Consider the following 26,135-nt stretch of genomic DNA (forward strand, 5'->3'; position numbering starts at 1 on the left):
GATGAGCAATGCAGCAAATAGTCCCCTCATCCCAATATGCTGTTTAGTACGTTCCTTAATACTTTAACATTTTTTTCTCATAGTTATAGTGTTTACTATGATCCTAAAAGTACACACTGGACAGTGAATACAATATTTCCTATGATATCCTATGGCGCATTTTTTGCATCCATATTATGGCTGCAAGTTGTGGCCCAACCATGGGTCTTATGATGGAACTAACAGCATTGTAGATCACTATGATCCAGTCAGTTCAGGTTATTAGCCTCTGGGTTGAACGGGAACTTGTGGCCGTAATACTGATGGAAAAATTCTTTATAGTCGGTTTGTGTGGAACCATCTAAGGATTGGTTTCCACTACCTCTATAACAGCAACAACATTATGGTATTGTTATCCATATAATGGATTTGTAATACAGATGAGTATATGAGACCTTAACTAAAGAACTAATAGTAATCTGAAAAATGTTACCATTGTGCTTCAGCTTAATTTTTTAGCAGAAAATATCAGTAGATACATTTTGCCCATTTCTTAGTATAAACATAATTTATAATATTAGAACTACTCGCAGCTGCCAGTATTATAGAAGTATTATTTGTCACATATCAAAATCACGATCATGATAAACTGCACAATAGGCATCTGTGTCTTCAGGACACATGCTGTTTATAGAAGGAATGGATTTATTTTATTGAAGGAAAAAGTCATTTCATTTATAAATGTGTTAACGCTTACCCTTGGGCCTAGCTCAGACATTACTTTCAAAACATCCTAGTAAATGATCCGAACACCAGCGATGCATTTCAAATACGCTGGTCATTGTCAGAGCTACAGGAGCTCATATACCCAGCTATCTTTAATAAAACGCATAATAAACCAGATTGTCATTCCAATTCAGGTTTATGCTGCATTACTGGTATATATTTTGTTGCAATTTAAACATTTGTTACGAAAATTGCAAGTAGATAATAACTTTTGACATTTTTTGAACAATACTTAAACTCATCAGAAGACACCTCCACCTAAAAATAATTCTCTCTACCACCCCCAGAAGCCCCCCCCCCCCCCCATATCCAGCCAGCCATTACTAACATACATTAGTTGTGTGATAAACAATTCCTAGGCTAACTTTTCTACATGTGTATATATATATATATATATATATATATATATATATATAGTACAGTTGCTGATCCTTTTAGGAAGAATCCGGCTCCCTTGGAAATTATTTCTGGTTCATTTAGTAGAAATTGCAGCATTGCATAAGATAGGGAATACGTTTTAGATCGAGCGGGGTCCAACTGCTGGTCCTCCCCGCAGGATAGGGGATAGGTTTTTACCACAAGACTTATCCTTTAATAGCCACAGCTGACTAAAAGAAAAAATAATCGTAGAAAAACTTTGTAAAGGTAGGGTCACACATAGCGTATACGATGCATATTTCATGCTGCAGGAAGCATTTCTGTTTTTTTTTCTTTTTTTTTTTTTATCCCAACTGAAAACTGAATAATTTAACAGATTGAAATATTTTAAAGGTTGGTATACACTGCGTATTGCCCATTTCACAGCTGGAAATCCACCGTGAAATGGGCAATACGCAGTGTATTTTGCTATGAGCAGACACACAGGGCTTCCCCGCCACTGCCCTGTGTGCACAGTGAGCCTCTAAACCCTACTATACCCACAGGACTGAAGCAGGGAAGCCATTCGTGTCAGCTCATAGCTAAATATGCTGCATATTTGCTACTTCCCGATGGATTTTCAGCAGCGTGAAATATGCAACATATGCTCCATGGGGGACATGTATCAAAGATTTTACCCCTGTTTTGTGTGTATTTTTTTGCGCAAAATTTTGCACAAGCCCTTTTTTGCGCACGTTTTGGTAGAGCATGTCCTCCAGATGTGGCTGAATCGGGGTACCTTGGAGTGACATCTATAGTACGCATGGATTTATTAACTGCATACTTTTCCTTTACACCAAAAATTTTGCCGCAAGAGCAGTTTTTTTGTGCAAATATATATGCCATCTTGGACTTAATGTAGCAAGATGCTCTAAATCATCGAGTCTATTTTCCAAAGAGTGGATTGAGGAGATTAGCATATTTACCCGCCATTTATGAAGCTCATTGCACTTGATTGATAAATTTAGCGCTTCTGCACATAATTTAGAATTCAGGAAAAGGGGTAAAATGCTTCTACCATACACAAATAATGATACATGTCCCCCCATGTGTATACCTACCTTTAAAATACTTCACTCTGTTAAATTATTGAAAACAGAACAAGTTTTCAGTTGGTATTAAAAAAAAAAAAAAAAAAATGCTTCTATGTCTAGATATTTATGTTTTCGCCCTTTGTTTTCTTTTTTTTTTTGTTCTATTTTCTGTCTGATAGTTCACCTCATATGTCCAGTGCTGGTAAGAAGCCAGTAGTGTGCTGATTCTTATTGGTTGGCAAATATAATAGCATAAAACACTTAAAGAACCAGGTGGTAGGACTGAGCTACTGAGCACGTGTGACCCCCTGCACTGGACATATTAGATGGGCATTCTTAAAATGAACACCAGGAGGTTGACAAACAAGTTTGTAACCACTATATCTAGACATGAGAGCATTTTCTAAGTAATTCCATTTGAACGCTTTCTTTGTTTTGCCTGCTCAGAGTAAATTTTAGACAATGGAACTCTCTACCAGAGGTAGTGGACATAGCGAAAGTTTAAAAGGAGTCTGGATGCATTTCTGGAGTGAAATAACATTACAGGTTATAGATACTACATTTATAGGGACAGAATGTTGACCGGAAATGTATTCTAATTGTCATGTCATTAGAGTTGAGAATTCATTTTTCCTCTGTTATGGGGCAAGGGTTTTTTGCCTTCCTCTGGATCAACACAGTAGGGACACAATAGTGATATACAGTCGGTTGAACTTGATGGATGGTTGTCTTTTTGGCCGTATGAACTATGTTACTATGTTATAAAAAAAAAACATTTTTAATAAGTTTTTTTTCACCAGTATTTTTTACCAGCAGATTTTGACAACAGTTCATTTCACATTACTAAATATTTGATACTTGTACATTGTCTTTTTCCCATACTATAATCTTGTATTACATGAATATTAGTAAAGTGTAAAAGAAGATAAGAGTTTCAATATTATAATTGTTTGCCTTAATCCTTACTCATTATGTACAGTGACCTTAGGTCCAGTGGTAATATTATCGCATATCTAGAAACATGACCTTTAATAATTCATTTAAATTGCCCAACAAACAATAAATCAAGCCAATACATACTTGAGTGCTTTAATATATCTTTACCCCTTCAGGAAATCAAAACATTAGTTTCTCATGATTTGGAGCTCCCATTCAATATGGTCCAAGGTTCAGGATTTCCAAGGAGGTTATTTTTTCCAGAGGTAGTAAAACGAGTAAGAACACAGATTTGTCTCTATTTTCTGACAACCATATCCCTTGCCGAAAAGCAGGGTCATTGCCTGATAAGGATGTCCACACATATTGGTGGCTTCCCTTGGATCTGCGTGTGTTCAGCCCTTCACATTCTTGTCCTGCTTTCCCCTTTAACCTATTTGGAACATCTGGGAAAATAATGTAAAGTAGTAGTCTCACAGGTATCCACAATATGATAAGGATTACATTGAGCTGTAAATAATGGTGCCACCTCTGTGTGTTGTTGTGTATCTCCATGTAGTACCTAAATGGTCCCCAGTGAGATACAGTTACTTTCAATTAGAGACCCAAAAATGATGCTTCACCTGTCACTGATCCCTGCTGCTCCACCCATTATATGTCCTGGCTGCTTGATCAGGTTCCATTTACTTGTGCATGATGTCATCAATCAGGCACACGGATGGTTAACAATGAGTGGGAATTTTTTCTTTATACCAAACAGGATTGTAGCAAACATGGATCCCAATTCTCCCAAACCTTTACTGTATCACCATTATTATAGGGGCAACTCTTTTGTATAACTGAGTTTGTATCTTGCGCATGTTTTAATGACCTTGTAAAAACTGCTTACTTGTTTAGAGTAACCATGGTCTAGCTGTCTCTATGTAACCATCCAACAGATAAATGACCAATAAAACAGTCAGTCAACACTTGAAAGATGCAAAGTAAAGGCATAACAGATGTGCAAAATATATATGCCAGCTGCACAGTAGAAATGTAATGAATGTGCAGATGCATACAGCAATGTCATTTAATGATGTAAACTCTCTAACATTTGTTAGAATTTTAATATGAGGACAATCCATGTCACAAATTAGCTGAGTAGCCATAGACCTGCCCCTACATTGTGGATAGTGCCAGGGGGTCTTAGGCCAGGTTTTATGACCACATTCATAACTTTTTCTTTATTTAATGACCCTCTTAGTAAGAAAGAATACATGTAGGTAGAAATACATAGGAAAGCAAAAGCTTTCACACATGTCTCCTTTTAGATAGACATAAATACATGTGGGAGCTAAAGCTTTTACAGTTGTCCCCTCTATAAAATTACTGAATTAATGGTTTTATTTTATTCATCCTGAGTAGATTTACAGCCCTTATACAGTAAATCTACTTGGCTTTCTTCTGTAAAATCCTTTTGTCTCAGATCCCCCTTTTAGGGGATAAGGCGCAACCTCAAAGACACAGGTTCTCCTCTATTAACCTCTTATTTGTGACTTGGTATCTCTTTTATTCCTAATGTCACCTAGGTAGTCCCAGATTTGCCACCCAAACTCTCCTTTTCTTGTCCGTGGAATCAAGTGGGAAATTACATGAACACAAATAGACGACCTTCTGTTTTACACTTGACAAAATCTCACATAAAATATTCTATTCCTATGGAATGTTTGATGAATGTTTTTCACCGACATACAAACAAGTGTGCTTTATTAAGGCATCTGCCTCTCCTGAATGTACCTGTTGAATATGCCAAAATAATGTCCATCAGGCCAAGGTCAGTTTGGGAATGCTCCAATGTTTTCATAATTATATATAGTTAAGGCTGATTTATCAGCCTGTGTTTGTGGGAAGGGGCAGAGACTCACCAAATATGGCCTGCTGCTTTCCAGGTAGTTAAGGCTGATTATCAGCCTGTGTTTGTGGGAGGGGTGAGAGCTCACCATAAATACGGCCTATTGCTCTCCACTATCGTCGTAAGGTCTCGTTCTTGTGACCCTCTCTCCTTCATGCTGTAGCCATGACCACAAATATATATATATATATATATATATATATATATAGAGAGAGAGAGAGAGAAAGATATATATATATATATATATATATATATGTATATATAGTAATTTTTAGAGATGAGCTAATTTTTGAGAAATTCGATTTGTTCAATTCACTGAATTTTCCAAAACAATTAGTTTCGGTCCAAATTTATTCGTGGCAAATTAAAAACAGCTATTTCTGGCCTACAGAGAGCTTCAATAGGGGTGTAGAAAACGTTGCCTTGCTGTAACACGCATAGGATGTGCTAGGTTAGTGAAAAAATACTGTTATTCAGTATGACATGCAGATCAGAGGCGTCGCTATTAGAATCACTATCGCAGAGCGGCACAATGACAGAGCCTGTAGGTGGCATCAGTATGAGGACACCATATAGTGGCTGGATGACACAGCCTGGTGTTGGCGGCAGCATGAAGAGACCATATAGTGGCAGAATGACACAGCTTGGAGGTGGTGGCAGCATATAGTGGCTGGATGACACAGCCTGGAGGTTCCAGCAGCATGAGGAGAACATTTAGTGGCTGAATAACACAGCCGGAAGCATGAGGAGGCCATATAATGGCTGAATGACACAGCGTGGAGGTGGCAGCATCATGGGGAGACCATATAGTGCCTGAATGAAACAGCGTGGAGGTGACCGCAGCATGAGGAGAACATATAGTGGCTGAATGACACAGCCTAGAGTTTGCGGCAGCATATAGTGGCTTCATGACACAGCCTGGAGGTGGTGGAAGCATGAGGAGACCATATAGTGGCTGAATGACACAGTGTTAAGGTGGTGGTAGTATGAGAAGACCATATAGTGCCTGAATGACACAGCCTGGTGTTGGCGGCAGCATGAGGAGACCACATAGTGGCTGAAGCATGAGGAGACCATATAGTGGCTGAATGACACAGCATGGAGGTGGCGGCAGCATATAGTGGAGGTGGCAGAAGCATGAGGAGACCATATAGTGGCTGAATGACAGCATGGCGGTGGCGGCAGCATGAGGAGAACATATAGTGGCTGAAGGACACAGCCTGGAGTTGGCAGCAGCATGAGGAGACCACATAGTGGCTGAATGACAAAGCCTGGAGTTGGCGGTAGCATATTGTAGCTAAATGACACAGTCTGGAGTTTGCAGCGGCATAAGGAGAACATATAGTGGCTGAATGACACAGCCTGGATGTGGCGGCTGTATATAGTGGCTGAATGACACAGCCTGGTGGTGGCAGCAGCATGCAGAGACCATATAGTGCCTGAATGACACAGCGTGGAGGTGGCAGAAGCATGAGGAGACAATATAGTGGCTGAATGACACAGCCTGGAGTTGGCAGAAGCATGAGGAGACCATAGAGAGGCTGAATGACACAGCCTGGAGTTGGCAGCAGCATATAGTGGCTGAATGACACAGCCTGGAGTTTATGGCAGCACGAGGAGAACATATAGTGGCTGAATGACACAGCGTGGAGGTGGCGGCAGCATGAGGAGACCATATAGTGGCTGAATGATACAACCTGGAGGTGGCGGCAGCATGCGGAGACCATATAGTGCCTGAATGACACATCGTGGAGGTGGCAGCAGCATGAGGAGACCATATAGTGGCTGAATGACACAGCCTGGAGTTGGCGGAAGCATGAGGAGACCATATAGTGGCTGAATGACACAGCCTGGAGTTTGCAGCAGCATGAGGAGAACATATGGTGGCAGTATGAGACAGCTTGGAGCTGGCATCAGCATGAGAACACATGGTGGCAGAATGAGACAGCCTGGGGCAGGCATCAGCATGAGGAGAACAAATGGTGGCAGTATGAGACAGCTTGGAGCTGGCATCAGCATGAGAACACATGGTGGCAGAATGAGACAGCCTGGGGCAGGCATCAGCATGAGGAGAACATATGGTGGCAGAATATGCATTACATAAAACTTAACTTTTAATAATATGCTTAGAGTAAAATATATAGACCCACATTTATTTGTCAAATCAAACGAAAGAAAAGGTGTGCAAAAAACACCATGTGCCACCTACACCACCAAGTATTGATGTGATGCAAACAAAGACCTCTAAAAGGTGGAAGGGAACAATGTATGGTCCATTGTAACCGGTAGGAGGTAAGAACTTCTCCTGTAAGGCCCTAGTCTCGCATTATTAATTCCCTTCTTGGCAAGTGTTACTTGCCCTAAAAAGGGCGACCCCACACAGGAGCCTCTCCCTATTTCCACCTACAAACACTGTCATTTCCCAGGGTTTTTAGGTGGAAATAATGATTGGTTCCTGTGTGGGGCCGCCCTTTTTAAGACGAGTAACACTTTCCTCGAAAAGGTGGAAGGGAACAATGAATTGTCCATTGTAGCAGGTGGAGGTAAAAACTTCCCCTGTAAGGCCCTACTCTCGCCCTATTAATTCCCTCCTTGGCAAGTGTTACTCACCCTAAAAAGGGCAGCTCCACAGGAAACTCTTTCTATTTCCACCTAAAACCCTGAGAAATGGCAGTGTCTGTAGGGGGAAATAGGGAGAGGTTCCTGTGTTGGGCTTCCCTTTTTAGTAACACTTGCCAAGAAGGGAATTAATAATGCAAGACTAGGACCTTACAGGGGACATTTTTAATCCCACTGGTTACAATGGACCATACGTTGTTCTCTTCCACTTTTTAGATGTCTTTGCATCACATCAATACTTGTTGGTGTAGGTGGCACATGGTGTTTTTTGCACACCTTTCCTTTTATTTAATTTTAAAAAAAAGTGGGTACATATATTTTATCCTAAGAATATTATTAAAAGTTAAGTTTTACATAATGCATTTCCTCAATACTTACTTGTGGTCTAATGTGGAGGAATGTCTGTAACTAGGGAGCAGTACCTTAAATAAGTTGGTGTGGCACCATGGTCAATCTACTCTGATGCATCAGGCATTGGTGGGTGGAAATCCTGGCTGATCCATGCGTATTTCATCTTCACAAAGGTCAGTCTCTCCACATTTTTCGTGGACAGACGAGTTCTCCTTGGGGTGACAATGGCCCTCGCCGCACTAAACACCCGCTCTGATGGCACAATACTGGCTAGGCAGGACAGCTTTTTCCAGGGCAAACTCTGCTAGTTGCGACCACAAATCAAATTTGGCTGCCCAGAAGTCCAGCGGATCTTCAAGGTGTGTTGGCATGGTCATGTCAAGGTATGCCACCACCTGCTGGTTCAGGTCCTGCTTCAGGGCTACCTGCTGCTGATGAGATGCTTCACTATGCGGATGAAGAAAGCTGCTCATCAGCGACTGTAGACTCCGGCTGCTGCTGATGGAGCTGGTACTGCTCCTGCGTCTCCACCCCTCCCCCGCAGCCATGGCAGTGGAAGGTGAGCGCAGAGGGCCCCCAGAGTCAGAACTGCGAGATGATGGACAATGGCGCAGATAGGCATCGGCCAACTGACTACGTAAAATGTCTCTGTAGTAGGTCAGTTTGTCCTCCCTCTCAGTGGGATGTAAAAAAGGTCTCCATTTTGTGTCGGTAGCGAGAGTCCAATAAAGTGGAGAGCCAGAACTCATCCCGCTGCCGAATGTTGACAATTCGGCGGTCACTACGCAAGCAAGTGAGCATGCATCGTGCCATTTGTACAAGTAACTCAGAGGGACTCCCTGCCTCCATCTCCACTACATACTGCCACGGTGTGTCTGGGTCCTCTGTCTCGCCTTCCTCATAACCCTCTAGCTGCTCCTGCTTCTCCTCTCTTGTCAGATGACTAGAAAAACCTCCCATCTCACAAAACCCAAACTGTGCTCCACTGTGCCCCTCCTCCTCCTCCAGTTCAGCCCCATAGGGCTCATGTGGCCGTGAGATGTAGATGCCATCTCTCCAGTGCCCTCACCAGCCATTGTTTCCAACACGTCGTGTAGTAGATGAAGCAGTTGAATAAGGTTGTTCATCCTGTAATCCTGGCGACTGACTAATAATCTGGCTTCCTCAAAGGGCCTGAGCAAACGGCAGGTGTCACGTATGAGCTGCCACTGGTTGACGTTGAAGTTACACAGGGGAGTCCCCCTATCCGCTCATCAAGAAATCGGTGATGGTTTTTCTCTTTTCGTATAGTTGGTCCAACATATGGAGGGTAGAATTCCAATGTGTGGAAACATCGCAAATCAGACTATGTTGGGGGATGCTGTTCTGACACTGCAGCTCAAGGAGGGTGTGCTTTGCGGTGTACGAGTGGCTGAAGTGCATGCAAAGTTTCCTTCCCATTGTTAGGATGTCTTGCACATGGAGGGAACACTTCAGGAACCGCTTGACAACCAGATTGACCATGTGTGCCATGCTGGATGCATGTCTCAGGCTTCCTTGTCGCAGTGTAGACAAGATGTTCTTCCCGTTGTCGGTCATCATGGTTCCCATTTCCAGTTTTCGTGGAGTAAGCCACGATTCGATTTCTTGATGAATGACTTTTAGCAGTTCCTCCCCTGTTTGACTCCATTCGTCAAAGCAAATCATGTGAAGAACAGCGTGATTCCGCCTTGCCCTGCACACATGGTATGCTGGAGGGACACTGAGACTTGTCCATGCAGTGGAGGCTGAGGACACGGTGGAGGATGAGGAGGTGGAGTCGTACACTGTCGCAGGACCAATGGCCTGAGAGCGTGGAGGCGGAAGCAGCATTACCTGTCCAAGTTGCTGTTGTGGCTGTGCAGGAACCACATTCACCCAGTGGGCCGTAAAGGACATGCATTGTCCCTGACCATAGTTACAGCTCCACGCGTCAGCACTGCCGTGCACTTTGGTAGACCCCAACAGGCTCAAGGACTGGTCCATCTTCTCTTCCACAAAATAGTGCAGGGCTGGTACTGCCTTCTTCGCAAATAAATGACGGCTTGGGACTCTCCACCTCGGCTCGGCACAAGCCATCAGAGCACATTCAGCTTCTGCACCGTTGGATGAGTGGGTACATACTGTTGTGTCTTGGACATGGCTTCGCCGATGGATTGCTGTCGGAATGACTGACTCAAAGTAGAAGGAACAGGAGCATCTGGAGCGACAGAAGATGGGTTTGACACACAGCTGTCTTCAGCTGAGGTGGTGGAGCCTTGGCTGGCTGAAAAAGGGAGCGGCGTGCCACTGGATGATGCAGCAGGCTGGACTACTACATCGGAGCCACGGTTCTCCTAGGCCGCTTTATGGTGACGCTGCATATGTTGACGCAGGGCCATGGTACCAACATTGGGACCATGGCCACGCTTCACCTTCTGCCGACACATCTTGCATGTGGCCAGGTTAACATCCTTCGGATGCTTGATTAAAAAACTGCCGCACCGCCGAGTAGCTGATTTTCCCACCAACAGTCTACACTGATTGATGGCTACTGCCGCCGACTCCAGGAACCCCTGTTCCACTACTTCCCGGGAAGGTGGGCTGCCGCAAAGCAGGTGGTCTACCCCGTGCACATTTGGCTCCAGATTTTCCACTTCTGCCACCATGCCGACTGCCAACCATGCTACCACCTTGCTGGCTCAGCTGCTTCCTCACGGGCAACCTGCAACCCTTTTCTCCTCATGATGATGAAGTCCCTCTGCATCCGGCTCCTAAGTGCAATCAACTTCATCATCATCGAGTTGTGTCTGTACCTCACTGATGTCCTCCTAAGGTTCCTCAAAAGTGTCTGCTTCAGGAGCCTGAACGCTCGCAACACCACCTCCCACACCACTCTCCTCATCACTACTTGCCTGCCTAGTGGAGGAAGCGGCGGATGTCTCTTCCACTTCTTGGCTGGGCAGTAGCTGCTTACTGTCCCCTAGTAGATCGTCCTCACTAAATAGTGGAGCTGAACCCACAGCATAAGATACTTGTGTGGGGGAGGGAACAACATAGGACAGAGGCAATAGGAGGACAGGGACTGCTCCCGGGCCATGCCAACTGAGGGTTGTGTCTGAGGAACCCACTGACTGTTGACTGGGGGTGTCAGATGTCACTTGTGATGAAGTGGATGACCGTGTTATCCAATCAATTACGGAAGATGGGTTGCTGGTCGAGACACGACCGCTATCTGATAACGGGAGTCTCGCCCCTAGTCTGCTGCAACCTCAGCTTGATGAATTTAGGCCTCTGCCACTCCTCTGTGCACTTCCTGGCACTTCTCTGCCTTTGCATATGAGGGGAGTACAATACGCTCCACTAAGCTTAAAACGGTATCTGTCTACAGCACCAGCAGGTGTGTACTTTTGGCTGGCCTTTCACAATATCTAAGCCCTTAAGACTTTAACAGGAACAAAATAGTACACCACTTAGATGTATGTATGTGGTATGCATTAATGAGGGGAGGACAATGCGCTCCAGTATGCTTAAAACAGTATTTGTCTACAACACCTGCAAGTGCGTACTTTTGGCTGTCCTTTCACAGTATCTTGGCCCTTAGGACTTTAACAGGAACAAAATAGTACGCCACTTAGATGTACGTATGTGGTATGCACTTATGAGGGGAGGACAATGCGCTCCAGTACCTTTAAAACAACAGCCAGTGTGTGTACTTTTGTCTTGCCTTTCACAGTATTTAGGCCCTTAAGACTTTAACAGGAACAAAATGGTACAACACTTAGATATACGCACAGGTTACGCTTAATAGAGGACAGTATGCTTTTAGTGCTCTAGAAACATAGAATGTGTTGGCAGATAAGAACCTTTTGGCCCATGTAGTCTGACCAATAATCTGAATACTATGAATAGTCCCTCTAGCGTTTCCTGCTGCTCTATTACATTGTCTTCCTACCTTTAAGTCTTCTGAAATAAATACTCCTAAATCCCTCTCCTCAGATACTGAGGCCAGGGCTGTGTCAAATAATCTATATTTTGCCTGAGGGTTTTTACGCCCAAGGTGCATTATCTTGCACTTATTCACATTAAATTTCATTCAATAGTTGAGAAAAACTCGGCACAGCTCGCCTAATCACTAGCACCTGTCATCCACTGCCTCTGCTGGCTAAACCACGTCTGATGGTGCTCACTGGTAATAGTCCAATGCAAATATTAAAATGTAGAGAGAAAAGAAAACCAGGGCAACTCACCATGTACGTATACTTCGAACTTCTTTATTAGTCCATGAAGGGTATAAACAGTGCAAGACACGGGTGGACAAAACACAGGGGGACCTTCATGGACTAATAAAGAAGTTCGAAGTATAAGTACATGGTGAGTTGCCCTGGTTTTCTTTTCTCTCTACATTTGAACACATTAAATTTCAGTTGCCAGAGTTCTGACCATTCTTCTAGTTTACCTAAATCCTTTTCCATTTGGCGGATCCCTTCAGGAACATCAACCCTGTTACATATCTTTGTGTCATCAGCAAAAAGACATACCTTACCATCGAGACCTTCTGTAATATCACTAATGAAGATATTAAACAATATTGGTCCCAGTACAGATCCCTGAAGTATCCCACTGGTGACAAGACCTTGCTCTGAATATTCTCCATTGACTATTCTCCTCTTCCTCTGTAAAGACACATGCATCAAACGATTCCTTAGTTTTTCTCTCTAATGGAGGTCCTTTTCCTTTTTTTTCTTCTGTAAAAACTGAACAGAAGTATTCATTAAGGCAGTCGGCTAGCCCCTTATTGTCTTCTACATACCTTCCTTCCTTTGTTTTTAATTTAGTTATTCCTTGTTTTGATTTCCTTTTTTCATTTATATATCTGAAGAATGTCTTATCCCCTTTTTTTCACAGACTGAGCTAGTTTTTCTTCGGCCTGTGCTTTAGAAGTTCTTATAACTTGCTTGGCCTCTTTCTGCCTAGTCTTGTAGATTTCCCTATCTTCATTGCTCTGGGTTGTTTTATAATTACTAAATGCTAGTGTCAGGCCCAAGGCCTGATTATGGAAACATACATGTGTTTTATAAGACATGGGTGAGGGGTCATTCAGATGGTGTATCCTTTGTTTTCTGTGTATTGCATTTTATTGGGGGGTCTGGCTGTTTGTTTGTATCTCCATTGAAGTCATACACTCTGGTCTCATCATATAATCAAAGAGATAAGGGGCCAGGAAGAGAGAAGACCCCCTGGTGGGATCAGAGGGGAGGGGGGAATGGAGTCTCCCTCCAAAAAGGCAGATATATAATATTTAACAATGCTAGACTCAGGGTGTTCAATGCTGTGCAACAAGCTGACAAGACCATCCTAAGAACAGCACTCACATGGACTGCTATATCATCATGCTGTAAGAACTTCATCTTTTGTTTTCTGAACTTGCCTTGCTAAACTCTTTCATATTTTTGTAACTGTATGTCATTTGTTTATTTTTATGCATAGCACTGTGATACCTTTTATCAGATTAAATGTTTAATTAATCAGCTCTGGTCTTTGATCTCTAAATATATGAGTTCACCTTTCTGAAGGCAGCTCTGGTGGAAACACGTTTATCTAAGGGTTAATTTGGTGACTTGCTGGGACTAGTAGTGGATACCCAGAGGTCTGGCGGCTTTAACTCTTGCACCATCACACTCTCTCTAATGTCTTGGCTGGACAGATAGGGTGTGATCGTGACAGCTAGTTTTTAGTTTTTTTATGATTTTGGCCACTTCTGCTGAGTACCACAGTGGTCTCTTCCTTTTTCTGCTTTTACTGACAAGTCCAGTGCAATTTTCTGTTGCCTTCAATAAAGCGTCTTTTAACTAGTCCCATTTCTCCTAAACTCCATGTAATTTGCTCCAGTCTGATAGAGACTCATTTATGACTAATCTCATTTTTGAAAAGTCTGTTTTTCTAAAATCTAAAACTTTTTTTGTGTGGTGTGACTCCTTCACTGTTCTTATATTAAACCCCACTGATTGGTGATCACTAGATCCCAAGCTTTCGCCAACAATAACATCATATACCAAATCCCCTTTTGTGAATACCAAATCCAAAATGGCCGCCTTCCGCGTTGGCTCCTCAACCACTTTTTGTAGAGATAATCCCAGTAGGGAATTTAGAATATCTGTACTACTGGTAGAACTTGCTATTTTGGTTTTCCAGTTTATATCCGGAAGATTGAAGTCTCCCATAATGAAAACTTCTCCTTTCATTGTCATTTTAGATATTTCTTCAACTAGTAGATCATCTACTTCTTTAACTTGGCCAGGTGGTCTGTATATCACACCTACACGAGTTACTGCATGATTACCAAACTGCAACGTAACCCAAACTGACTCTGTGGTTGCCTCACTAACTTGTATTAGGTTAGATTTTATGCTATCTTTCACATATAGGGCCACTCCTCCTCCTTTCTTGCCTTCTCTGTCTCTTCTGTATAAAGAGTACCCTGGTATGAATATGTCCCAGTCATTCCTTTCATTAAACCATGTCTCAGTAACAGCCACTAAATCTACATTCTCAGATGCCATTATTGACCCAAGTTCATTGATTTTATTACCTAGACTGCGGGCATTTGTAGACAGGACTCTGAGCTTGTCATTTCTTAACCTCTGGGCTACTGACATGTTCTGGCATTGTTTCGGGGGGCAATTGGACTCATGGATTTTCACTCTTTTGCCCCCCCCCCCTTCCTAGTTTAAATACTCCTTAGCAAATTCTTGGAATTGTTCACTAAGTACATTTGTTCCTTTGAGAGAAATATGCAAACCATCTTTTTTGTACAGTTCCTTTCTATTCCAAGTAGAGCTATCATGAGACACAAAGCCAAATCCTTGCTCTTGACACCATTTACTACGCCATAAGTTGAACTCTATAATGTGCCTCTGCCTATCATGCTGAACGTTATGCACAGGCAGAACTTCAGAAAATGAAACAGTGAATGCAAAATCCTGTACATCATTACCAAGTGTGATAAAAGATTCCTTCACCTCTGAAACTTCATTGCAAGCCAGGTCATTTGTCCCTAGATGGACAAGAACATAAACTTCCCCTTCCTGCTTTGCTTGCTTAACAATATTAAGAATACGTCTTCTATCTCTTCTAGCAGTAGCTCCCGGGAGACATCTCACAAAACCATTTTCCTTAAGCTCCACACTTCTTATGATTGAATCACCCAGCAACAGCTGCTTCCTTTTAGATTTTACTTTATCTTTTTTGTCCTTGGCTTCAGTCTTGTATACATTAGACATAGGGGTCGATGGTTCCACACCTTCTGGGCTTGAGCCAATATCCATGTTGCCCTTACATTCTGAAAGTGCTGCAAATAAATTACGGAGAACCACAGACTGTGGGATATGTCTTCTATCCACAACTCTAAGTCTTCCCGAACCAACAGTAACCCAACTGCCATTTCTAGGGGTCCTCTGTGGCAGTGGAATTGCAGCAGCCCCAGTCTGAGTTTGTTTAACAGATAATTTAAACATCTCAGATTTCAAAAATGCTATTTCCTGCTGCAGTAAGGAGAACTGTCTACAGACCTGACAGCATCCAAACCTCCTAAGAGTGGAACCTGAAATAAATGCACAACAATTCATGCACAGACCCAAGTCTGTCATTTTAAATATGAGCTCCCCCTAACTAGCTGGCTACTATTAGCTTTTTAGTTGTTGCACACACACCAGTGCTGCAGCACACAGTCGCTGTGTACTACACCCAAAATTGCTCTTTCTCTCTCAATCTCACTCCCTTCCCTATCAGTGCTTCTAGGCTTTATTTGGGCTTGAGGTGAATCCCTGCTGTAAACGTGGATGAAAACCATCTTGTATAGATCACTCTCTTAAATCCTTTGCATGGTCATAATCTGCCAAAGGTGAGCAGTCCGATTGTGTATACCACTTTGGAGATTGACTAGATGGTGGCTTTCTTATCTCAACAGGTTGTGGCCTGGGTTGTGGAAAAATATTGTTCTCAAATTCAGTTTTTCATTCTTTTTTTATTAATGTGTTGTTCATTTTAAAATGAACCTCTTCACAGAATAAGAATATTGTTTATAAAATGGCCCAACATTTAGTTTGGGTGGGTTCATAGAGCTTCTTCAACAGAAGAGACTACCTTGTCCTCCAAACAGCACTGTAACAAGTTAGTGTAAATTGTGGGGCATGGGCTCCTCATGGCTGTTCCCTTAAGCTGGTGGTGAAACCAAGATAGAAAAAAAAAATGTATTATGACATAATGTAAACTACATTTGCTGTATGAGAAAGTTATTGCCGTATTCATTTACATGTATGCAACTAGAAAAGGCCTCTACATCAACACAAGCTAGTTTAGTGTTTTATCATCTATCTCCTTAGAGCTGTTGTGTTATATATATAAGAGGACAAGGATGTTACAGAACTCTGCAGGACTGACTGTTAATAAGTCAGTTCCTGACACTATTGGATGGCTTTCAATGAATTTAGACATTTGTGCACTTTGGGGAGTACAAAAGGTTGGGATTTCTCAGCATAAAACGAAATTCTTTCTATTAAAGTTTGGCATTCCATACTTTAAGAAAAATGTATTTTAGCACCACCTGGTGCTTCTGTTAGATCTCTTGGCAAGATGGTATAACAATGTTCAACAAATTGTGATCCAAGATAATTAAATTGCCACCTTTGGAAGAGTATAATAAATATTGGATTTCAACAAGTTTTTCATACTCTCCATGGGGAAGGTTTATCAAAACCTGTGTAGAGGAAAAGTTGCTGAGTTGCCCATAGCAACAAATCAGATTGCTTATTTTATTTTTCAGAGGTCTTTTCATAAATGAAAGAAGTGATCTGATTGGTTGCTATGGGCAACTCAGCATTTTTTCCTCTGGACAGGTTGTGATAAATCTCCCCCCATGTTCGGGTTTGTATTTATCCAATGCTGATGTTTTGCAAGATTTTCTAGTTCATACATAAAAATATGAATCGCTGTTGAGTCTACTGGAGGAACCATCACAAGACTCTTAGGTTTAAGTTCAATAATGGCTCCTTAGCACCTTTATTTTTTCCCCTCCTCCATCAGATCTTCAGCAACCTAATTTCTGAGAGATCTTCATAAAAATGTCAAGGTCTTCACACTGTAATTCACAATTCTATTTGTGATATATATGTCATCTTAAATTTCTAGAAAACAGGTTTATATCTTAAACCCATGAGAATAAATTACATTTTGTTGTGGGAACAAATGGCAGGCCTTGTGATACAAGCGCTCTCAAGAACACGTTTGTAATCTGATTCTTCTAATCCCTTCCTTCCTCCAAACTTTTTCTTTTTGTTACCAATTGGAGAGATAATGAACCGTGCTCTTTCTCTAATCTGTATATTTTATGATCTTTTAAAAATAATTATTTTAGTGCATTATTATGGAAGCAGACATATGACATATTTTTAACAGGTTGTAGACATATCCTTACAGCAAGCCCTATGGACATAGATACAATTGTCTGGAGTAGACCCTTTTCATGTGTATGGGATTATTTTTAAGGCTTGTTCTTTGGCCTGTCCAGAGGTCCTGCTACAGAGAAGGGGAGGCTGAGCTTCAGCTATTGTGAATGATGTTTTATGTGTTTACTGGTGTCACCTTTTACTGTATTCCTGACTGTTATGATAAGGATGACATAGCTTGAAAGTGATCTGTACAGAAAAGGAAAATTGCAAGATTTCAGGATTATTAATCAAAATAGGTAGTAAAATGCAAATGACAAAAAAAAAAAATCATCATATGACAAAAAAATCATCAACAATTGTTAAAGCAAACAAACATGTTTTAGCATAAAAAACATAATTTAAACACTAGGTAATTTTCTAATGACACATTCTCTTAGGCCCTTCCTCATGTCTTCAAAAATGAGGCAGATATAGATGTTGAAGTAGATGATGAAGTAATGGAGGATGATACATTTGATCATTTTTGTTTTTGGGGACATGCCCATCTTTTTCATCCTCTTCCTTTCCTTGTTCCATGGTCCCTATTTTTGTAAAATTTGCTTTAATATTTCCTCATTGTCAGAGGATTTAATCTTAGATAACATTTTCATTATCCAAATTCCTTTTTTTTTTTTTTACAGAAGGAATTAATAAAATTAGACATATTCGTGGGGATTTTTCAATTTAATCAGTTTCATTTTCCCCTTTCCTAGTTCAATAATTACTGTGAAGGTTGTAATATAAGAGCTAATACCAGTGCTACATTTGAATATTTCTACACAATTTTTACATTAATATGATTCTCCAGTAACTGTGTTTTCAACAGGTGTTTACTTTTTTTTTTAATAACTATTGTATATATTCTTAGAGTTTTGAAATCTGAAGTTTTATTATATGTGTCAAAAAATCGTTTTTAGCATCAGTTATCCACTGTACGGTGGCACTTCCTGTGGTGGAACTTTTTAGTATATTGATTGTTTGTTGGGCATTTTACATGAATTATTAAACCTAGGGCTGTGTTCTCACCTAGTTGTGATCTTTGGTTGGTGGGTAATAGTTTCAGCAAATACTTCAACTTTTCTAATAACTGTTTCAGTGTTGCAAGCATGTTTATATTTTAAGCAATCAAAAAATACATTAGAGAATGCAATTGAGCTGCAACGTGAGAGCACAGCCTTTACTCTTGTTTTCTACATCACCCATGTATTGTTAGTTGGTAAATTACAATTTAACAAAATTTAAGGAAGGCAAAGACATAGGATAGTAAAAAGAGTACTGCTTCCATGCCTCCACCAGGAGCTAGCAGAGGAGCTAGGGGAGATAGAGGCGAACTCAGATGAGGACGAGATGGTAACAACCAGGGTCGTTCGTCGCCGTGTGATTATTCAGGTACAGAGTGTTTAACTCCTGCACGTCCCTCAGCCGGTGGTAACAAAGTCCTGGCTACAATTGCAAGGAGTCTTTGATGGCCATGCAATGCAAATATGTACTGAGTAACATGGCTGTCTGCATGATTCCCAACTAATGCATGCCCAGTTCTGTGGTTAATCAGCACCTCCCACCAGTGCCGGTAGAGATACTAGAATATCAGCTTTCTCACTTCACCTTCAAAAGTTCAGATAGAAGACCACATAATCCTGATCCTAGAGTTTACTGCAATCCAGGGTCAACTACTGCACTTTTGTCAAAGGTCCCATGCATGAACCTAACACTTTTCTTTTGCAGATATGTTTTTACAGTTTTGTTGTGAGTTACTTTTAGATTTATTTATTTTTATTTCATGCACCTACTAATGTTGATGTGGTAACTAATTAGATTATGAATTTGGTAAATGTCAGCTTTTTGATTTTATTTGTTCTTTTATGAAGGCGGACAATATGGCAGATATCCTCCCCGAAACAGTAACAGAAGAACAGTACACAGATGAGCATGGCCATATCGTGGTTAAAAAGGTATCACATGACAGTAATATCAAATTAATGCATTTTTTTGTATAATTGTTATTATTTTAGTAGACTTTTTTTTTACCAACAAAATCATTTATAAAAAATTATAAAATACATACAGAAAAAATTAAATTGCCATATGAGGATGACAGGATTGGATAAAGGAAAAAATACTAAATATGCATTAAAAGAAAAGGATAGTGAACGCATACATTTTACATGTTTACATGTTACATGTAACCCGTGCTGATGGACATTTGAGAAAAAGCATTTAGATAGCCTGAATACATATCTAAAAGACATGTCGTATCTCTTAGGACTGAGAAGCTATTTGATACTAAAACAGTACGATTAGTTTCCAGTTGTGAAAAAATTGTGGTTTCGGCCTATAAAATGAAAGAGTAAAGGAATTACACAAGATGTTGCTTAATAGCAACTTGTTCTGGTAATGTGGATAGATGGCTCCCAGTCTTATTAGCCCAAATTACATATCTGTCAGGCCAGGGTGAGATATGAATGCATTTTTAATAATAATTACATGGTCTTGCATGCACCAGATTATCATTAATTATTTTCAACAGTAATATTAATACTATTGGTATAAGTACTATTTATGGCATCAAACACATACATTTCTTTGGCATATAGAAAATGACACTGACCGTGCATACATATATTAAAAATAGATATATAGGGTTCTTTGCAATTATCCTTCCTACGTGGATTAACAACATGTGAGAAATGTATAATGTAAAGAATTTCCCACCCATTCTCATAAAGCCATGTCTGCTTGTAAGGCAAATATCTGCAGAAGAAGCCCTCCAACATTGCTCTGTCTGCCAAAAGACTGGAAACACCAAACCCTGCCCCTTTATACACTCTGCCCTCTTGCCAAAGCCACAAGATCGTGGTGAAACATGTTGAAGGGGGGGGGGGGACAGTTTTTCTTTTAACAGTGCTGTATCCAGATATATACTATGTGCACACTGCAGGCGCATAACAGTACAGCTATTGTGGGAACATTGTGCACGGCCAGCAGGCCAATGTTGATCAATATACCTGGATTTTGTTGTGTGAAATACAACAAAGTTACCGATTTTATGGTACATAAAATATAGGGATCATTTGTGGGCTAGGTGGTTTATGGGAATAAAATATATAAATGTGGGCATATATAGTTTGGCTGCTCACAAATGATAAAACAAAAGCATTTTCATCCACAGATAGCATGCACAGTTTTTTGAAAATAGTGAGGAATTCAAATACAAAGGCCTTGATTTACTAAGAGTGGAGTGTAGGTTTCTTTGTGGGTTTTAATTCCCTACAATTTATTTTCCACAGTATTTCCCTACATTTGATCTGTAGGGTTTTCCTCAGCTCAAATCCACCACATTTTCTGTGGAAACCTTAGTAAATATGTAGGGTTTTTGTGAAAATGTCGGGAACATGCCCCTTTTATGTGACCACGCCCCTTTCCCCGACAGACACACCCCTTTTTCGGGTGTTCTTAGTAAAATGGAGAGTTGGTCGGGTATTTCATTTCTAGCGCAGACAGAATTCTGGTGCAATAAGACAGAATTCTGGTGCACATTCTGGCGCAGACAGAATTTCTGGCACAATGCGCCAGTTTTTGTCGCACAACCCAACAAAACATGTCGGATTTACAATAGTAAATCAGGGCCAAAGTGTCAGAAAGTTGTTGAAATGTTTATTCATACAGTGACCCCCGACCTACTATGGCCCCGACACACGATAATTTCAGCATGCGATGGCCTCTCAGAGGCCATCGCATGTTGAAGGCAGCATCAACATTCGATGCTTTTGTATGTCGGGGCCATCGCATAAACGGCTATCCGGCAGCGCTGACTGCTTCAGCTGCCGCCGCATAGCCGTTGTCGGGCCCCATGTGCTCCAGTGATGGTCTCCTACCTGTCCTCGGGGCTCCAGAGCTCCTCTTCACGATCGTTGGCGCTCTCCATCATCGTCATCACGTCGCCACACATGCCGTCCTGTCATCCAATAGGAGCGGCGTGCGTAGTGACGTGATGGCAGCGACGTGAGAGCGACGATCCTGGAGAAGCAGAGACGTCCGGAGTGTCGGGGACACCACGGGGATGTGGCGACAGCAATGGAGGGCGACATCCAGGGCAGCGGTGACGAGCGGTGACGGTCCGGAGCGACGGTGACAGGTGAGTACACCTTCCTATACTTTACATTGCATGGATCCCTCAACATACGATGATTTCAACAAACGATGGTTCATTTGGAACGGATTACCATCGTATGTTGAGGGACCACTGTATAATGCCTAAACTTTGTAAGAGCCTGTAAGACAATTGTCCTTTAATGTATAGAATATTTGACCCAGAGGGAGCTTTTCTTCATAAATGGAACTTTTAAACATGATGTTACATAATTCTGACTGTGCTCTAGACTTGACAGGTCTCTCAATTTACTGTATATTAGAGGTATTTATCAAACACATAAAGGTGCAAGTATGTGAATGATGTGTCAGTTGGTATGTTGATATGCATGTTCCCTTTTTACCATGCCCAGGTGACAAGAAAAATTATTAGAAGATTTGTATTGCCTGACGGTACAGAAAGAGAAGAAGTGGTGGCACAGGGGGCATCACAAGAACCAGTGACCATAGAAGACGGGGACTCCGTGTCTAAAGTTGTAAAACGCACCGTACTCAAAAGTGACAGTGAGCAGTCTGAGGTGAGCACAGCTAAAGATTGTCATAATAAAGGGAACTAAAACAATCCTTTCACAGGTATAGGAAGGAAGTGCAGTTCTATCTGTAGGCAGTATGTATAATTTAATATAATGTGTAACATATTTATTTAATCTTTCTGTCTCTGACTTATGAGTCCAATATGCTGTCACACTCAGTGACTGACTGAAAGCTAACTAATCAATGAGTAGGACTGTCCACAGAGAGCACAGATCTACAGTAAGTGTATTTTCACACTTTACAGGTCTGTTGCAGATTTGCTGCAGGTTTGTTGCAGACATTAACTTACTTAATACATTTATTTGAGAAAATGGGCAACAAATCTGTAAAAATTCACAGAATGTGAACATACCACAGGTTTCCCTTATGGTATGTTCACATTGGGTGATTTGAAAGGAACATGCACTTGCGGAATTCCGCTAGCGGAGATTCCGTCTGATGACCGCCGCCAAAATCATTCAGCGGTAGGACCGCGTGGCCCTGCACCATCACCATTGATGGCAATGCAGTGCTCGCGGAATTCCGTGCAAAGAATGAACAGGTTCATTCTTTGTGCGTATTGATTTCAGCTGCGAAATGGGAAGACCCATTGACACTATTAAGGGTTTCACACCACGGATTTCCGACGTTCAATTTCTCATGCGACAATTCCTCAGTGTAAACATACCCTTAGATTCATTACTGTTTAGTAAAACATTATTATGAAGACATACTAGGTAAACTTTTACTGTTCATCATTTCATAATAATATATTTAATTTCATTATTTTATTTAATATACAAACATATTTATAAAGCAAATGTCAAAATCATGTATTAATAAATATGCATAGTAATAAGAAAGGAGTTTGCATATCAATAGAGAAGTGTATTTAATACCCTAACTAAAAACCTCTATGAATAATCAATTTTTGCTCAGGCAATCAATAAAATTCCTACATTTTTGTAATTGCCTAATAGATAAGTAATAGAATAATGCAGTGGGAGTCCCCGTAACTGCATCCATTGACAATACCATTTATAGATGATGTAGGATTAAAGGGGTATTCCTACATCAGGATAGAAGATAAGATGTCTGATCGCAGGGGTCCACCCACTGGAGCTCCCGACATTCTGTGGCCGTCACGCCCCCTCCCATTGACATGAATAGAGAGGGTATGGTGTAATGTCACAAGGGGGCATGGCGTGATGCCTTATCTCCCTCTCGGAAGCAGCACCCAGCTCAGAATGCCGGGAGCTGCACAGAGATCGCATGGGGGTCCAGCAGTTGGACCCACACAATCAGACATCTTATCCCCTATCCTTTGGATAGGGGATAAGATGTTTAAGCCGGAAAACCCTTTTAAGGAATAGAATTGCTAGAAAAGCGGTTATCATTTTGATTTAACTGTAATAAAGTTTTTAAAGTTTCTTGCAGTAAAATAGAATTTAAAAGGAAGCTACCACATTGAAAATGCAATCCAGTATGCATAAAGCCTGTTACAGAAAGGAAAAGCTTATGTAATTGTACTAAGTACAGTGGGGTAAAAAAGTATTTAATCAGCCACCAATTGTGCAAGTTCTCCCACTCAAACAGATGAGAGAGGCCAGTAATTTTCATCATAGGCATACCTCAACTATGAAAGACATAATGAGAAAAAAAATCCATAAAATCACATTGTCTGATTTTTAAAGAATTTACTTGCCAATTATAGCAGAAAATAAGTATTTTATTTTAATATCAATAATAAAAGTTAATCTCAATACTTTGTTATATACCCTTTGTTGGCAATGACAGAGGTCAAACGTTTTCTGTAAGTCTTCACAAGGTTTTTAACACACTGTAGCTGGTATTTTGGCCCATTCCTCCATGCAGATCTCCTCTAGAGCAGTGATGTTTTAGGGCTGCCACTGGGCAACATGGACTTTCAACTCCCTCCAAAGGTTTTCTATGGGGTTGAGATCTGGAGACTAGCTAGGCCACTACAGGACCTTGAAATGCTTCTTACTAAGCCACTCCTTCGTTGTCCGGGCGGTGTGTTTGGCATCATTGTCATGCTGAAAGACCCAGCCACGTTTCATCTTCAATGCCCTTGCTAATGGAAGGAGGTTTTCACTCAAAATCTCACGATACATGGCCCCATTCATTCTTTCCATTACACGGATCAGTCGTCCTGGTCCCTTTGCTGAAAAACATCCCCAAAGCATGATGTTTCCACCCTCATGCTTCACAGTAGGTATGGTGTTCCTTGGATGCAACTCAGCATTCTTTCTCCTCCAAACACGTCCAGTGGAGTTTTTACCAAACAGTTACTTTGGTTTCATCTGACCATATGACATTCTCCTAATCCTCTTCTCGATCATCCAAATGCTCTCTAGCAAACTTTAGATGGGCCCGGACATGTACTGGCTTAAGCAGGGGGACACGTCTTGCACTGCATGATTTGAGTCCCTGTTGGCGTAATGTGTTACTGATGGTAGCCTTTGTTATTTTGGTCCCAGCTCTCTGCAGGTCATTCACTAGGTCCCCCAGTGTGGTTCTGGGATTTTTGCTTACCGTCCTTGCAATCATTTTGACACCACGGGGTGAGATCTTGAATAGAGCTCCAGATCGAGGGAGAGTATGTCTTCCATTTTCTAATAATTGCTCCCACAGATTACTTCTTCTGACCAATTTGCTTGCCTATTGCAGATTCAGTCTTCCCAGCCTGGTGCAAGGTTACAATTTTGTTTCTGGTGTCCTTCGACAGCTCTTTGGTCTCCGCCATAGTGGAGTTTGGAGTGTGACTGTTTGAGGTGGTGGACAGGTGTCTTTTATACTGATAACAAGTTCAAATGGGTGTCATTAATACAGGTAACTAGTGGAGGACAGAGGAGACTATTAAATAAGAAGTTACAGGTCTGTGAGAGCCAGAAATCTTGCTTGTTTTGTAGGTGACCAAATACTTATTTTCCACCATAATTTGCAAATAAATTCTTTAAAAATCAGACAATGTAATTTTATGTTTTTTTTTCTCATTATGTCTCTTATAGTTGAGGTATACCTATGATTAAAATTACAGGCCTCTCTCATCTCTCAAGTGGGAGAACTTGCACAATTGGTGGCTGACTAATAACATTTTTGCCCCACTGTACAAGGCATGAACATTAGATTGCATTTTTAATGTAACAGTTTCACATTTCTTATGAATATAAAAGCAATACTTTAGAATTAGACAAGTTGCTGAAATTGTAATTACAAAGTATGGAGTATTGATTTTGAGAAAAACAAATACATTTTATTGACAAGAAGGTTATATACTGTATATATGTGGTGCCCAAGAGGAGCATAGGTGATGTAGTGCTGTTTAAGGGTAGTAGTCTCTTGTTAGCAATAGATGCAATAGATATTGGCACATTGCTAACCTGAGGAATCCCCTGTGAGCCCAAAAAAACACTTTTGTCAATGAAGTTGTACCCATGGTATTATATGCAGAATAAGAATCCAGATACTCCAGTACTGTCCACAGTATTTTGGCACAATACCCTACTTGCATGGCATACACTGAAGAAACTTTTAGCCACACAGGTTACAAGGTGACCTAGGAGGCTCACCCTAAATCCATACACTTTCCTGGCTAAAGTAAAACTCTGACTAGATTCTGGGTCAGACAAAACCCTTTTTATTTTTTTGGGGGGTCCAGCCCCCTGGGGAGAGAGAGTTTGATAAGGGTACTTCCACAGCCTTTCCAGAAACTTCTCGAAAGGAACTAGTTGGGGACTCATTTGACCAATTATCCACTCATCTTGTACATGTTAACCCTTACACTCTTGCATTACTCTTGCAGCGTAACAAACAAAAACACAGTTATCCATTTATCTCTATGGGAGAGGTGGAGACCGAGTGGTAAGACCTCCTTTGATCAGACATTTATCCCCTTACCGCTGGACATCTTAATAAAATTAAGTGAAATTGTGGCTTCTCTGAATAAGGAGC

General features: G+C 41.1%; 1 protein-coding gene across 31 annotated transcripts in view; it reads left to right on the forward strand.

Annotated features, from left to right (window-relative positions):
• ANK2 (ankyrin 2) overlaps nt 1-26,135 on the forward strand; it is a 634,142-nt gene that overhangs the window by 597,638 nt on the left and 10,369 nt on the right. For 28 of the 31 annotated variants that reach the window (XM_056565107.1, XM_056565143.1, XM_056565099.1 and 25 more), the window contains 3 exons: nt 18,795-18,887; nt 19,367-19,450; nt 22,001-22,165. In XM_056565107.1, coding sequence (XP_056421082.1) covers nt 18,795-18,887; nt 19,367-19,450; nt 22,001-22,165 — 342 coding nt within the window. The remainder of the gene's footprint in view (nt 1-18,794; nt 18,888-19,366; nt 19,451-22,000; nt 22,166-26,135) is intronic. The other 3 variants (XM_056565310.1, XM_056565300.1, XM_056565114.1) reach the window with 1 other exon arrangement.

Source organism: Hyla sarda, chromosome 1 (assembly GCF_029499605.1).
Source record: "Hyla sarda isolate aHylSar1 chromosome 1, aHylSar1.hap1, whole genome shotgun sequence".
NCBI lineage: Eukaryota > Metazoa > Chordata > Amphibia > Anura > Hylidae > Hyla > Hyla sarda.